Genomic DNA, 14,343 nt, shown 5'->3' on the forward strand with positions numbered 1-14,343 from the left:
CTTGATCTACCACGGTGATGGAAGAGGCCGTGGTAACCCATATCTAATTATTCAGTTTTCCAATGTTGCGCAATTATTATTTTAGCTGCTAAGATTAAATAAGTTCCTTATTTTTAAGCTTAAAATTCAATCATGTAAATAAACGCAGGAATGCTAACTCTGGGGAGCATTTAATTCTCTGTTAGGTAATGAACTTTATTTCACCAAGAATTGTACGCCAAAAGGATGTATATAACTTTATTGCATGACTACCACATATGAAACACACTCCCTTTTGGTACTTTCCTCCTCTCCAGCCTTTGGGAGAGCAATCATGGGGGGGGGGGGCTGTTTCTTCTCTAACTTGAGGATGATGGGGGTTGCAGTCAAGCACATCTGGAGGGCACCAGCTGGGGAAAGGCTGGTATATGAAGGAATGGGATGCCTGTGAAGTATCAGGTGATGTTTCAAGTGTGGGAGTTCCCCAGTGTAATGCTTCCTGCTCTCTTTTTTTTAAAGTTGGATAAATTGGGCAGCTGCAGATCACAAAGTCAAACCCAATCCTCTTTATTGCCCCAAAATGCCTTTGGGCCAACTGACTGTCTGCATGTGCCAAAATTTGGGGTAAAATGCCGCACTCTTGCTGGCACAACTTTCATTTTTTCTCAAAAAATCAGGGTGGAAAGGGTGAAGCAGGAAACCGCCAAGATGCAAGCTCTTCCTATGCACCCCCCCCCCCCAGTTCTCTACAACAGGCAGAAATTGTGGTGGAGGACGTTGCAATAATGCAACAGGATAAGTTATCAAAATGAATGAAGCCAAAGTGTATTTCAACAGAACAGTGCAAATTGATTCCCAAAGAATGGTGGAATATTGCAACGATGAAGTGTGTGGGGGAAGCTAAGGATCTCCCCCCAAACATATAACCAAGAAAGTAAGTTCTGGGGGGGGTAGAAGAGGTTCCGGGTGGGAGGTCAAGCAAAAGATGTCTGGCTGCCCATCCCTTGGTGAAAACACCGAATGCAATTTGCATGCAAGCAACTTCACAGGACGGGCCCAGCGTGACTTGTTGCCAGACCGAGTCACTTAATGCGAGCCAAATGAGAGTCTGAAGCAGCAGATCTGAGCAAATGTTTTTAATAGTAATCTAGACAGGGAAGGGAGGAAGCTTAACACTAATTGGGGTGAGCAGGTAAGAAACTGAAGTAAGAGCCTTTTCTTGGCTGTTCCTTCCTTGGCGCTGATCCATCTCACTTTATCTAATATCCACAGCAGAGTTTAAAGGGAAAGTCATGCATGCATTAAGCTTTAGAGAAAGGACTGATTTCTCCATATCTGCTTTCCAAAGTTGTTTGTCAATTAGAATCCTGAAGTGGCACGCTTCTGTTTCAAAAACACGCACGCCAAGCATCCTCAAAACCCAGGAGAAGTTGGGGGGAAAAGGTTGGAAAAAGCTTTGCTCCCTCAATACAAGACTCCTGCCTGTTTCTGGAGGCGTTTGGGCCTCTAAAGACTCTGAATAAAGCCCTCATTTGTGAAAGGAAAGAAGAGCAGCCCACCATTAACGCCACTGGGGATAAAGCATAATTAGTTTGCAACGATTTGTAACACTGGCGCATGTCCGGGAAAGGCTTTAGATTTCTTTAAAGGGTCTAATTTTAGAAAGAACTCAACATCACTGTTTGACAGCAGTCTCTGCTCCCCCCTCAATCAAGTCGCTCAGCCTGCACAGTCAATAAATAGCGTTACAAGCACAATGTAGAAATCAAATTTTCTTTTTTTTTTAATGGCTCAGTGCCTCAGCCTGCCCCTCAATCTGCGTTCCTGTCCATGCCAAGGAAGATCAGGACCCCGACCATCCCTTGCGCCTTAAGTGCTGGATCGTCCTCCGAGGCTGCCTCACTGCCCACGAAACCACTGCTCCTGATCAACCCACAGGGCTGCCTCGCTGTCGCTGCCTTCAAGGTCACCTTCCTCTCCACTCCCCTCCATGTCATCCACATCTTCTTCCTGGGTTGCATCTGTGGGACTTTCTTCTTTTTCCATTTTCTGCATTCCTTCCAGTGACTTCTGATCATTGGGATCCAAACTGCGGGGGGGGGGGGGGGGAGGAGACAGAAAGATCACAGCCTTGAGGACCACTGCCCAAATCCTCACCTGGCCTGCCTAGCTGTTTGCCTTGGGAGGGGTGAAAGAAGAGGGGAATTCGCTCAGAGGTTCAAATGCAGAAAGAAACCTTTGATTATTCCAACTTCTACCATAAAGGTGCTGATTAAAAATGAAAGATGGAAGAGTTTAAATCAAGTTGAAAAAAAAAAAAGGAACAGCTGCGATTATGATTAATCCAACTGAAAAGGTCTGTCTGAAAGGAAGATCTGGACTCTTTTTCAGGAGATGGGATAAAAAGGGGCTGAACCGAACCCCCAAGGAAATATTCGACAAACAGGCCTCAAAGCAGGACCTCCTCTAAGGGGCGGCTCTTGACATGACAGTCAGGCCCTAACCCTTCGAGACTTTAAAAGCCCGAATGTACATCCTGAATGGTGCCCACAAGCGACCGGCTGCCTGCTCTATGTCTTTTCGATCCTGTCCCTCCGTAGTTCTGCACTGCGCACCTGCTGAACCTTTGGGACCCTCACCCTTGAAAGCAGCAGTTAGAGCACCTTGTGATACTTTCACGGGGAACAACTAAGGCACCAGAAACATCTTTTAAGAGGCCAAGGCCGTTCTGCATGTGTGGCCGTGAGAAAATGAGGGAGAGTGGAGAACGAAGGGAAAGAGGCGGAAGCAACAGGGGTTCGGATGGGTTACCTTAATGCAATACTGTACTGGTCCATGGCTTCCTGATATTCATTGACCGCTACGAGAAAGTCCCCCAACATCCGGTGCAGGATGCAGTCGCTCTGGTTCGCCAAGGCATTGCGCAGCAGAGCGATTCCGTCGTCATACTTCTGTTCTCGGCCTGTTGGCAAAGGAAAAAACAAGCAGTCTAACAAGCCGAGAACCCCAAGACAGATTCCAGCTGTTGCAAACCTGCTCCCTTCATCTCCCAGGAACGGAGGGGCCCATCTAAACGGGCTGGGTTTAACCAGTCAGCGTGCAGAAAGGGGGAAGGTCACTTACTCAGCAGCTCAGCCTTTTTGACCACGGCTTTGATGTAATCGGGGCGTTGCATCAGGGCTTTGTCCAGCAAGGTTTTGGCTTTCTCCTGGGCCACAGGGTCCTCCAGGCAAACCGTGGCCAAGAGCGTCAGTGTCTGAGCGTTGGCTCCCAGCGTCTTGTACACGTTATTTGCCATAACGGTGGCCTCACGGAGGCCATTGGAGGCCAAATAGCATTCAATGAGACCTGACGGGCAAAAGAGGTTGATGAAGATTCTTTGGCTCAGCAACAAAGCCACGCCAAAGGGTTTAGCGCAAGGAGTTGAAAGCTCAAAGCTTCAGAGATGTCCATCGGTCTCTGTTACTCTGGCCAGAAGATCAGAGATGCCCCAAAGGAGGTCCAGAGGCTCGATTCCCACCATGTGGGGATTTTCAGGGTACTGCAAAATTTACCCCGACGCAGCCACTTGCCTTCGTAGCAGTCCAGCCTGCAAGGCGCGAGCCGTATTGCTTCGCGAAAGTGGATGATGGCCTCCTGCACTCTGCCCATGTTCCGCAGAGCGGCACCTTTCAGCAGCAGGGCCTGCACGCTGTTGCTGTTCAGCTGGATGGCTTTGGCGCCCAGGTACAACGCCCGTGAGTAGCGCTTGCTGTAGAAGCTGTGACAGCTGCGGAAGGGAAGGGAAGGGAAGGGAAGGGAAGGGAAGGGAAGGGAAGGGAAGGGAAGGGGAGGAAGCCCTCAAATTCCAGCCCTGTCAAAAGGTAGCCTTAAAGTTGCTAAGGCTGAGAAACACTGGCTTTAGGAAAAATATAATAAACTCCCTGTCACTGAACTTGGGCAGCATTGCTAGGAAGGCTTAATTGCAAAATGCTAGTCATTCTTTGCCCCCTGCATCAATATCTCCCCCCCACAGACTGGATTTAAAGCCCATAGAGATTCTGGCACCCAACAGCTCAATAAGAGTCACTCTGACTTGAGTTTCAACCAAGGGTTACTTTGAAAGTGGCTTTCTCCAATGCCCCTGGGTTGCAAAAACTCCTCCACCTCTCCATAGTAAGACCTCACTCAGACCATTGCAAACTCAAGGAGATCTGCCCAGTTCAGATGAAGGAAGATTTTACTATGTTTGTTCTCAACTCAGATTGACTTTCGGGAGACCCCAAGGGTCAATCACTACTTTTATTAGCCTGGAGCTTGGATGGATTCCAAACAGTTTGAGGAAATTGTTGAAGGACAAGTACAAACAGTGATGATTACCCAGATACTACCCAAGGTTCTGCATGCTGATCAGAGATGTTGAAAAGCCGGCACCCAAGGTTTTCCACATCCTCAAGGCGACCTTCCCGGGCTAATAAATAACCATAGACGTCCATCCCTGAGAAAAACAAAGGAAAGAGCAATAAATGTCAGAAGAGCAATAAAACTACTCAAAGCAGTAGAAGCTGGAGAGACACCAGAGGCCAACTCCATTCGCTTCTTACCACTGTGCTCAAACATTGCTAAGATTGAGACTTTCTCCCTCTCTCTGTCATATCTGGAAATGCCAGAAAAGTGTTTAGAGATCCATTCACACATACGCAAATTTGCAAAACTAGAAAGCCGGAAATCTCTTTTATTGTGATTCAGTTTTTAAATGGAAAGAAATTAAATTCAAGAGGATGTCATTATCCCTGAATATTCTTGTCCAACACAAACTTTAAAAAGCTTTCAGCAGCAGCAGAGGATTCCACTTGCTGTTAACATGTCAGTGCTCAATTGTAGATATTTTTCAACCAGTTACAACTGAGATCTAATCGCTTGTCTAATTTTAGTGAACTCATGAGCGCAATTAATTTGCCCTAGTTTTCCCTTCATCTTCAGTGCCATTATACATTTTTTTTGTTTTGTTTTTTGTTTCATTTACAGCGGCCATCTTTCTCACAAGAAAAGACCCACGGATTTCAGAGCAACTGATTTCTAATGCCTAAAGTTATATCGCAAATTGAATGAAGGACCCAAATAGTTCTCCCTATTTTCCAGAGCCTTACCTTTTATTAAATATGGATCCAACATTTGTGCCTGTTCAAATTTTAGAATGGCGTTCTTGTTGTCACCAGCTCTGAAATACAGGTCTGCTAAGCTGCCCAATATATCCACATTGTCTCTTAGGAGTGACTTTTTCTCCAGCGAGCTTTTGGGAAAAAGCAGAAATGGAAAAATAGGATTTATTGTGAAACAATATCCTAGAATACCTATCGGAGAGGAGCCGAGAGTTCAGTTCGGCAATCTGGGAAAAAAGTACATTTTAAAAGGTATTCTCGATTTTACAATCAGCATTTTGCTTCCAAGGTCCAAGGACCTCTCTGTATCACTCAGGATAAGTCAGCAGGAGTGGTGAATCTTGAGCTGGATGCTCACCAGACAGTGTTGATTGCCCTGGAGTTATCGCCCGTGTGCACAAACGCGTACGCTTTGATCCACACCGACAGCCAATCCAGGTTCGGAATGCTCTGGATCACATTCATGGTCAGGGAAGCGACTTCTGCGCCTTTCACCGAGAGCGACAACAAGCCTACATGAGGACAGACCGTTACTACGATTTCCAGGCTGACAAAGGGTGCTTGATCAGGTAGCTGAATGCAACCAGGCTGGCTGAGAGTCGATGGGAGCCGAAACCCAACGGGGCCAGAGCAGGCCGAGCCGAGGATGTTCAACCAAAGTGACCCAGCCCCGCCAACGGGCAGGCTTGGCAGAACTCACGGAACCACCAAACCAGCTCTCCTACCATTCCTGCACTTCATCTTCTTCCCTCAAAAGAGAGGAAGGCCCCTTGAAGCTTTACAGACAAATTAGCAGAGGCACGGCTACTCAAGGAGCATCCCAGCATCTCTTCCCTCACGCGATGTCAAACTTGCCAACTTTTCTCCTTGCAATCAGCGACAAGAAGAGGGGGAAAGGCGGGGCAGCTTACCTAGAATGGCATCGAGAGCCAGCGGGCACTGCCTCAGAACTTCCTTGTAACTGGTCACCGAGGAGCGCTCCTGGCCCGTCTTCTTGTACAGGCTGGCCAGCATCATGTTAATCTGCAGCAGAAAGGCGAGAGCGACTCCAGCAAAGCTATAGGTTGGTCGTAAGAGAGCCCACCCACCCACGCACGCACAACCCAGGCTTTGCGATGGTGCCTTACGTTTTGCAACAAAGCGGTGCCCTTGCGCGCAAGAGTCTCCGGCGTCAGGAAGAGCCTTCCGAAGGCTTCCTGGGGCTTCAGTCACAAGGAGGAACCTACCTTGGGGGTCCTCTGCCTCGAGGGGATGCCATCGAGGACAGCAATAGCGTCTTTGTCTTGCTTTAACATGGTGTAGCACTCGGCCATTTTGTACTTCACCTCGATTTCAGAAGGCAGGCACTAGAAAAAACCAGGGGGGGGCTTTGGTTTAATGGCTTTGCAGCTCCCGCAGCGCCAAGAAGAGGAGATTCGCCCTTGCTTTAAAGGCAGAGCCTTCTGAGAAGCCAAACGCGTGGACCAGCCTTATTTTGCAAGAGGAATGAAGCCAAGAATTGGAGAATGGCCCTTTTCTATCCAGGCTATCTCCTCCTGATCACGGGCCATCGCGCTGGGGTCAACTCCTAGCGACCCTGTTTCTGCTCCAGTGCTCAGCACCCTTACGAGCGATTTCCTTCAGATTTAAAGTTACTTTGCTTCATTTCCCATAAACTGCCACACTGACTGGCAGAAGCACCAGCACCAAGAGGAGAAAGGTGGCGCTCACCCAGCAGAGACCCAGCTGGCCCCAAAGGGAAACCAGGAGCGCGGGGGGGGGGGGAGAACCCCCAAATGATCACGGCTAGAGCCGGGCCGGCCGGCCACCCACCTGGCTCTGGGGGGCAGAGGCTGCGCTTCCGGTGGACGGCCTGACTTTGGAGGTTTTGCTCAGGGCCTTCTTCTGCTGCAGGGCCATGGTGTACTTGCTGACGGCGTTTCGGTACTCCTTGTCATGGAAGAGGGAATCGGCATGATGCACCAGCAGCTGATACTTCTGCGACGGGGAGAACAACTCACTGCAAGAAACGCGAGCGGACCGTGATCGGCGGAGATGCGGCGGCCCCTCGGCCTGTTCCCGGGCATCTTTTCCCCAGGTGGGGGGCAGAACCTGGCCTGCAGGTCCCCCCCAAGGAGGCCTGTGCTCTCCTTCCTGGCGGCGCCCTCCAAGGACGGAAGAGCTGCCCGAAGCGCCCCTGCCCTGCAGCCTCGCCAGGAGCAGCCGGTGCTCCGGCCGGTTCAGCCTTGCAAGAGGAGGTATGTGACGCGGCCGGAGGGCACGATCCTGGCAGCTCCGGGGGGCTCGTTAACAGCTGCAGCAAGACCCCCTGCCTCCCCCTGACCTCCGCCATCCCTTCCCTGCACATCGACCCTGCAAGGCAGGCCAAACTCAGAGGAGCCGACCGGGAGACGGAGCAGGACCGGGCTCGGAGGCTAACTCGGCCGTGAATCTTTCCAGGGTGAGTTTTCCCCACCCCAGCTTCCTTCAGCTGGGCTTCCACTGCAACTCCCATCATCCCCAGCCAGCCAGCCAGCCAGCCCACCTTCTCGCTGGGTTTGGATTCCCAGCCAGAGCACCTGCCCTCTCTGCCTAGATCTCTACCCCCATCAGCCTGTAGGGTCCCATCCTCCTGTGTCAGACTCTGACATCCTGAGCCAGCCTCCCATGGAGTCTAGAGCCACAACCCCCGCCCTCCCCAGCCAACCCTCTTCCAAAGGCGCTCGCCCTCCCCCGCCATCGTGAACGGGCATGACGGCAGCAGGCTGCTCTCCCGGCCGATCGCTGCGTGTCCTCCTTTCCCCGCTTGGCCGACCTCGCAGGGCTGTTGCGAGGCCAGCCTCCGGGGGGAGGGCCCCCGCCTCACTCACGGGTTGTTGCCGCTCATGGTGAGCAGGAGCCCGCTGAGGAGCCGCACGTTGGAGTGGAGCCCGGCGGCCGCCATCTCCCGCACATGATCCACGACGCTCATGGCTGCGGAGAAGCGGCGGCGGCGGCGGCGGCGACTCTAAAATGGCGCCTCCTCGAGGGGTCCTCGCGCGGAGGGCGGCCATGACACCGCCCGCCGTGCCCCCTCGGCGGGGCTGCCTCGCTCCCGCCTGTCGGAAACGCCAGAAGGAGCCGCCCTTCTACACCAGGAAAAGCGTCACCGCGCCACAGATGTCACTTTCCTCTTCTAGAATATAATTATATGCGTATATTGTCTTTGTCGTTCACACAGTGTGTGGGGGGCTTACATTAGGCACCGGGTTAGACACCCTGTTCGAAACCACCCTAGAAAATAGGAAGCGGAAGGGGGAGCGGTCCCTTGTGAGCACGCGCAGAAGAGGACCCGCCTCCTTGGCTCTCGCCTCCTCCGCCAACCGGGCGCCCCCTGCAATGTACTGCAAAGCCCCTCATCCTATACAATTGTTGATGGGAACTATAGACAGGCACCGCTGCATGGCTCCAGGTCCTTGGCAAGTCGTTTTCATTTGAAAATAAATAGGGACGGGGGGGAGGCTATGCTGTCATTTCGCAGCACAGTTTGCTCCTCATACCAATGGGCTATCTATCTATCTATCTATCTATCTATCTATCTATCTATCTATCTATCTATCTATCTGATTTTTATCCCACCTTTATTATCTTTTATCAAAAACTCAAGGCGGTGAATGTACATAACGTTCCTTCCTCCTCCTATCTTACCCAAAACAACAACCCTGTGAGGTGGGTTGGGCTGAGAGAGAGGGACCGGCCCAAAGCCACGCAGTCGGCTTTTTTATTGCCGAAGCAACAGGCCTATTTGTGCTCCAAGCCGTCTTTGATGCATCCTCCCCTGGGGAGACCGGACTTGTGCGATGCGGTCGGGCTCTGCTTCTTTTTTGCCCTGTATTGATTGCACAGGACTTGCTTCGGAGCAGATGCACAAATATTACTAGTGCACAAAAGCCTTCCCCATCCAATCCCTTCTGGACGTCTCCTCCCATAATTCCCAGCCATTAAGAATGACGGCTGAGCTCTTCTGGACGCGGGCTGGATGATGTCAGGGCCAACAGTCAAACAGCATTAGAAATAACGTTTGTTTTTATTATTATCGAGCTCCACAAGAATTGCACGTGATTTTTAATCCAACATTCCTCCCGTCAGTGCCGTCCCATACAGAAGCACCTTTTCACTTTCAGTAGGAAACTTATATTAAAACAGAAGCAAGAATCTGGACATCCCTGGAAACACGGGGCTGCGACAAAAGGTCCGCACGCTGCGTTCACTGCCCTGGCCCTGACAGGCTTTTGTTCATGAACTGCCTTTTCACAAAACAGGTCCACCACTAGGAGAGAAAAGGAAAAATAACAGAAACCCAGTTCCCACCAGAAACCAGAACAGCCGCTCCTAACCCTTTTTCAAGACCTGAGGCACGCCCTCTGCGGTTGACTTCCAAACGGGCAATCTCAGGCTGTTGAGCTGGTTGATAAAGTCCAACAGCAGTGTTTCTCAACCTTGGCCACTGGAAGAGGGGTGGACTTCAACTCCCAGGATTCCCTAGCCAGCTGGCTGGGGAATCCTGGGAGTTGAAGTCCACCCGTCTTCCAGTGACCAAGGTTGAGAAATACTGTTCTACAGTATTTAAATATACCCATTATTGGACCAATTCTGCTGTTCTTTTTTGGAAAAAAAAAAATGAAGAAAAGACAGCTACGGTTCGTCTTAACTAGAGCCAAAGCAGAAACAGGAAGAGCATCTCACCTTGCTGGGTTTGTCACTCTGGGGATCAAACACCTTTTCGCAAAGCCTCAGGCCAGTTTCTTGCCTCAGTTGCTGTAAATATGCTCTCATAAGCTCTTGAAATAGAAAAGAGTTCCATCAGCTGAAAACGGATCATATTAGAGCCAAACCCTTAAATCAGTGTTTCTCAGCCTTGGGGAAGCAAAGCCGGCTGGGGAATTCTGGGAGTTGAAGTCCACAGGTCTTCAAGTCCCCAAGGTTGAGAAACATTGTCTTACACGCTTAAGAATTCTCCTCTTACTCCCAAACCAAGAGCTTCCCTGGCATCTTTTTTTCAAGGGATGAAGCTAGATCTTGCTCTTCCCTCTTACGCAAACCCTTTCTAATGGCCTGATTTAACCACCCCGCTGTATTTTTGATGGCATTTTGGAAGGATGTTCAAACCGCGGTTCTGACGTCGACTGGTAATTGGACGGTTTCCCTCATCCAGTCCAGTGGAATAAAATAAGCTACGTATTCCTTTGTGAACGGGAGTCGCCCAAGGGGTGGGAAAATGGACAGGGAAGCCTTGACATTCAGTGACGTGGACAAAGCTGCAGTAACCATGGCTGAGAAGTGTATTATTCCAATGCTATACCAAGAAATCAGTCACACCAAGCTCAGTAGAGCTTCTATCTAACTAACCATGACTGAGACTGAGTGCCATTCTCCTTTCCTCCCACCTGCTTACCTTCTTCTTGTTTGCTGCCAGGTCTGGCGTACAGAGCGTTCAGTGGAAATCTCGGTTCTCCGGGGATCGGGAAATTGGTGATCCCCAGAGTGTACATCTCTTTCTCCCCCTGGCCTTTTGAATTGCACTGGAAATCAAAGCAAAGCGTCTGAGCCATTTAAGAGAATAAAGACCAATTTCAATCAGTTGCCTCTCTAAAACGAGCCTTTTTTTTTTTTTTTTTTTAGTGCCAGGCTCTGTTCAGAAAAAAAGAAAAGGTCACCGTCATCTTACAGTTTGTATTACATTTTATTTATTTGGATTTCAGAGCTCCTTTTTTTTTTTTACTTAAAAAAGGGCACTGCCTTTCCCGTGAAAGCACTGCAAAACCCAGAGCCGCCCATACCTTCTGCAACTTTTTCAAGCACTCCGAAATATACAGGGTTATGTAGATCAAGGTTCTGTCAGCCTCATTCTGCAAGAAAGAAGGAGTTTCAGATGGAATACCAAGCCTGCTTTGGTTCCCTCTCAAAAAGGAACTTGATTTTTATTTTCCCTCTAACCTCTCACGGAGCCCCATAAAGTTCTCGCAGAATAATAGGGTTCATAGAACCCAGTTTGAAAAACCCTCCCGTCCGAGACGATGTTTGATCAGGCAGAGATTTGAAGTTGTCCCACAGGACTTCTCTAAGGCTTCGCATTTCTCGTATTGAGAACACAAAGCTCTCTTGGATTCAAACACATTCAGAGGATTTTAAAGATTAACATTCAGCTGAAACCAGAACTTTTCCTCTTTGATGGATAAGCAGTTGGGAAAAAAGTCACGGAACATCGTTTTTATAGATGATAACTGCAGCAACATTATTGTGCGCACAAAGATGGAAAGATTCAGCGCTACCCACAATGGAGGAATGGTTGGAGAAGACGGCAGAACTCGCTGAGATGGCCAAACTGACTTCTTTGATTGGCGGAAGGACAATATCTACGTTTATTGGTGCCTGGAAGCCCCTTATGGACTTTTTGAATAAAAAAGGAAAAAATGAACTTATGATTTATGGTTTTGATGATTAGATAGGATAGATGATAGAAAGAAGGGAGTCACAATGTAACTTTAAAGAAAGAAGTAAATTTATAATTGTACTTATAACCGATTGGAAGCCACTTTATATCGTTTTTCTTTCTTTCCTGTTTTTCTGCTACTCTTTTTCTTTTTGCACCTTTAGTTTTTTCTTTAGTTTTTTCCTTTTTCTCTTCTCTTTTTTTCCTCTCTCTTTTTGTTATATTAGTCTTATTTTTGTGTTTAAATTTTTCAATAAAATTATATATATTAAAAAAAAGAGAACACAAAGCTCAAAAGCACCCCAGGCTGCGCGTGGCGAACATTTAAGGCCCACTTCCCCTTACCTTGATTTCATAATTTTTAAAGAACACGTTGGCTTTGAAGTAGTAGATGGCTTCATCTATGATGTCCGTATCTTTTGCTAGCGAGAAAGAGGGAAACGCAATGTCTTTTTGAGTCATGAAGAAAATGAAAGTCATGAAGAAGTCATGAAGAAAATGTCAAAAAGTCATGAAGAAAATGAAATTTTCCTAAGAAACACTTGCAAACCTCTCTGTACGGGGAGGCTGTGGCAGAATCATATGCTGATGGATTATTAACACTTCTGTGCCACACAAAAAACCCAGAGGATTAAAAACAACACAACGATAATCAACATCTTATGTTATAATGGCACTCATCAATGGGGTGGATGCAAAAATCCAAAATGTTCCCCTATGTTCTCTCCTGGAGCCAAGTGTTTTTAAATCAACCTGGCTGGGAATTTGGTCCAAAGTGTCTAAGGCAGGGTTCCTCAACCTTGGCAACTTTAAGATGGGTGGACTTCAACTCCCAGAATTCCCCAGCCAGACGAAAACGAATGGCAGCTAGAGGAGATTCTCTCTCCCAGCGGACTTACTTTCGCGAGGGGCTGGTCCTTTGAACTGACTCCGGATCGGCAAGAGAGCCATGTTCCCAACCAGTTTGGTGTCCGGGTCCATCAGAGTGGAGTGGTAGGCCTGGGATGGGAAAGAGGGGGTGGGGGTTGATTGGCAGCGAAGGAGGACCACCCGTGGGGTGAACCCGTGGGAGGGTTCTGGCTCTCCTTAGAAACGTTGAGAAGATGCCACCGACTTCCCCACCATGCCTGCCTGTAGCCTCCTGGCAGAACATGGAAGGAGGCAGAAGGGTCGAGGGTCGGCAACCTACAGCCCTCCGGCTCAAACCTGGCCCAAGGAAATACCTGGGAGAGAACCAACGGACAGCCAGTCCAAGGCATTTTGCTCCCCGAGGGGGAGAAACAGGGCCCCTCACTCCGCCCCAGGCCTGAGAGCTGACCAGACTGGCTGTGACCACCTTGGGGGATGGACACTTCCTTGCGGGAGACCCAACCTGGCGCCCCCGGTGTCATGCCCCACATCCCTCCCGTACAAGTGGGGAGCGGGAATGGGAGCTGGAGCCCAGTGGGGAGGGCTGCCTCCCTCTGCCACTGCAACCCCTGTGCCGACCCCGTCTTGTCTCTAGAGAAAAGGGATGGAGGAATCGGGGCCAGGCACAGGCCTTTCCCATGCCCAGGTCGACCGGGAGGGGTGCCAGCCAGCCAGCCAGCCATCCCTCTCCCCGCAGGTGTGACATGCGGGTGGGCATGAAACACGCACGCACCATCACACTCACACACTCACACACTCACACACACACGTACGCGAGGGTTGTACTCAAGGCGCTTCCTCCTTCCCCACCCCAGCCAGCAACGTCCCCGCCTTTGCTCTCCGTCTCGGTTCGGAAGCGGCCCGTGGCGACCCCCGGCGGCCTCCCCCTTCCTCTCACCGGCATCTCGGGGGCGGCGGCGGCGGCGGCTCCTCCGGGCACGGAAGCGAAGGGCTGGCGGGCGGGCAGGCGGGAGGCTCCTCCGGCAGAGCGGCGGCGGCGGCGGCGTTTGCAAGGGCGGCGCGCTTCCTTCCTCTTCCAGCTGCGGCACGAAGCGCGCGGCCGGCAGGGGGCGGCGGCGGACAGCGCAGCTGGCCCGGGCTCCCGGCGGGTTGGACTTCAACTCCCGGCATGCCTCAGCAGGCCGGGAGGGATGGTGGGAAGTGAAGTCCAGCACATCTGGCGGGGGGGAAGCCGGCCGCCGCCTTTGCGAGAACTCAGCCAGGCAAATTTGGGGAGACGCGTCGTTGAAATTCAACAAGGAACGGGTCATCCCTGCCAGAGAGGGATGGCATTCATAATAATAATAATTATTATTATTATTTATTAAATTTGTATGCCACCTGACTCTCAATAGCTCTGGGCAGCTCACAACAAAATTACTATTATTATTATTGTCGTTGTTGGTCACACAGTCTTCAGATGTTTAGACTAGATTTGGCCTTTTTATCAAGCTATTGAGTCCATCCCTCCTCCTCCTCCTCCTCCTCTTCTTCTTCTTCTTACTACTACTACTTGTATGCCACCCGACTCCCGACGACTCTGGACGGCTCACAACAACCGAGCAAAGAAATCACAAGAAAAGGCAAAAAACAGGAGGTGGCAAGCACAACGAAGCGAGGGGCTCTTCGTCTCCCTCGCCGGAGGCCTGGGTGACGATGTTTCTTTTCTGTCCTACTTTAGAGAGGGAGTGTGGGAGGTCACAGCTCCACCTGTCGAGCTTCAGCTGGCTGTTACTGGCACAGGAGGGAGGGTGAGAATAGCTCTGAGGCCTAGCCGCCTGGGGGTGGCATCGCACACACTTGCCAGAAGGGAACAGGCGCTTCTGAGTATTGACGCTCCTTTCGTTTCTCTAACTGCGCCAA

The 14,343-nt window shown here is 50.3% G+C and overlaps 2 protein-coding genes across 3 annotated transcripts; both read right to left on the reverse strand.

The window, feature by feature from the left end:
• Positions 1-1,100: 1,100 nt before the first annotated feature.
• Positions 1,101-8,156, reverse strand: ANAPC7 (anaphase promoting complex subunit 7). Its single transcript, XM_088135226.1, has 11 exons — positions 7,970-8,156; positions 6,933-7,119; positions 6,347-6,466; positions 6,032-6,143; positions 5,479-5,632; positions 5,109-5,251; positions 4,339-4,456; positions 3,552-3,748; positions 3,103-3,327; positions 2,791-2,941; positions 1,101-2,068 (listed from the first exon to the last, which is right to left on the reverse strand). The coding sequence occupies exons 1-11, from the start codon at positions 8,068-8,070 to the stop codon at positions 1,879-1,881; spliced, it is 1,698 nt and encodes a 565-aa protein (XP_087991352.1). The 5' UTR covers positions 8,071-8,156; the 3' UTR covers positions 1,101-1,878.
• Positions 8,157-9,146: 990 nt separating this feature from the next.
• Positions 9,147-13,766, reverse strand: ARPC3 (actin related protein 2/3 complex subunit 3). Of its 2 annotated transcripts, none has more exons than XM_088135227.1 (7): positions 13,254-13,766; positions 12,471-12,570; positions 11,917-11,993; positions 10,919-10,987; positions 10,534-10,660; positions 9,825-9,919; positions 9,147-9,408 (listed from the first exon to the last, which is right to left on the reverse strand). In XM_088135227.1, exons 1-7 carry the CDS (start codon positions 13,749-13,751, stop codon positions 9,346-9,348), a joined length of 1,029 nt encoding a protein of 342 aa, XP_087991353.1. In that variant the 5' UTR covers positions 13,752-13,766; the 3' UTR covers positions 9,147-9,345. The 2 variants fall into 2 exon arrangements, with proteins under 2 accessions (XP_087991353.1, XP_087991354.1); XM_088135228.1 differs by having other exon boundaries at positions 13,379-13,518.
• Positions 13,767-14,343: the final 577 nt, after the last annotated feature.

This window comes from Python bivittatus, unplaced genomic scaffold, assembly GCF_059951505.1.
Source record: "Python bivittatus isolate LINGU-HERP-01145 unplaced genomic scaffold, Pbiv_v1 ctg000100_np1212, whole genome shotgun sequence".
NCBI lineage: Eukaryota > Metazoa > Chordata > Lepidosauria > Squamata > Pythonidae > Python > Python bivittatus.

Excerpts from the sequence above, each read along its gene's own strand:
- ANAPC7 (XM_088135226.1), bottom strand. The coding sequence starts at position 8,070 with ATGAGCGTCGTGGATCATGTGCGGGAGATGGCGGCCGCCGGGCTCCAC. Across the intron at positions 5,252-5,478 it reads AGGGCAATCAACACTGTCTG|CTCGCTGGAGAAAAAGTCAC; the intron begins GTGAGCATCCAG and ends TTTTCCCAAAAG. Across the intron at positions 3,328-3,551 it reads CAGGCTGGACTGCTACGAAG|GTCTCATTGAATGCTATTTG; the intron begins GCAAGTGGCTGC and ends TTTGCCCGTCAG.
- ARPC3 (XM_088135227.1), bottom strand. The coding sequence starts at position 13,751 with ATGACCCGTTCCTTGTTGAATTTCAACGACGCGTCTCCCCAAATTTGC. Across the intron at positions 11,994-12,470 it reads AGGACCAGCCCCTCGCGAAA|CAAAAGATACGGACATCATA; the intron begins GTAAGTCCGCTG and ends CTTTCTCGCTAG. Across the intron at positions 10,661-10,918 it reads GCTTGAAAAAGTTGCAGAAG|TGCAATTCAAAAGGCCAGGG; the intron begins GTATGGGCGGCT and ends TTTGATTTCCAG.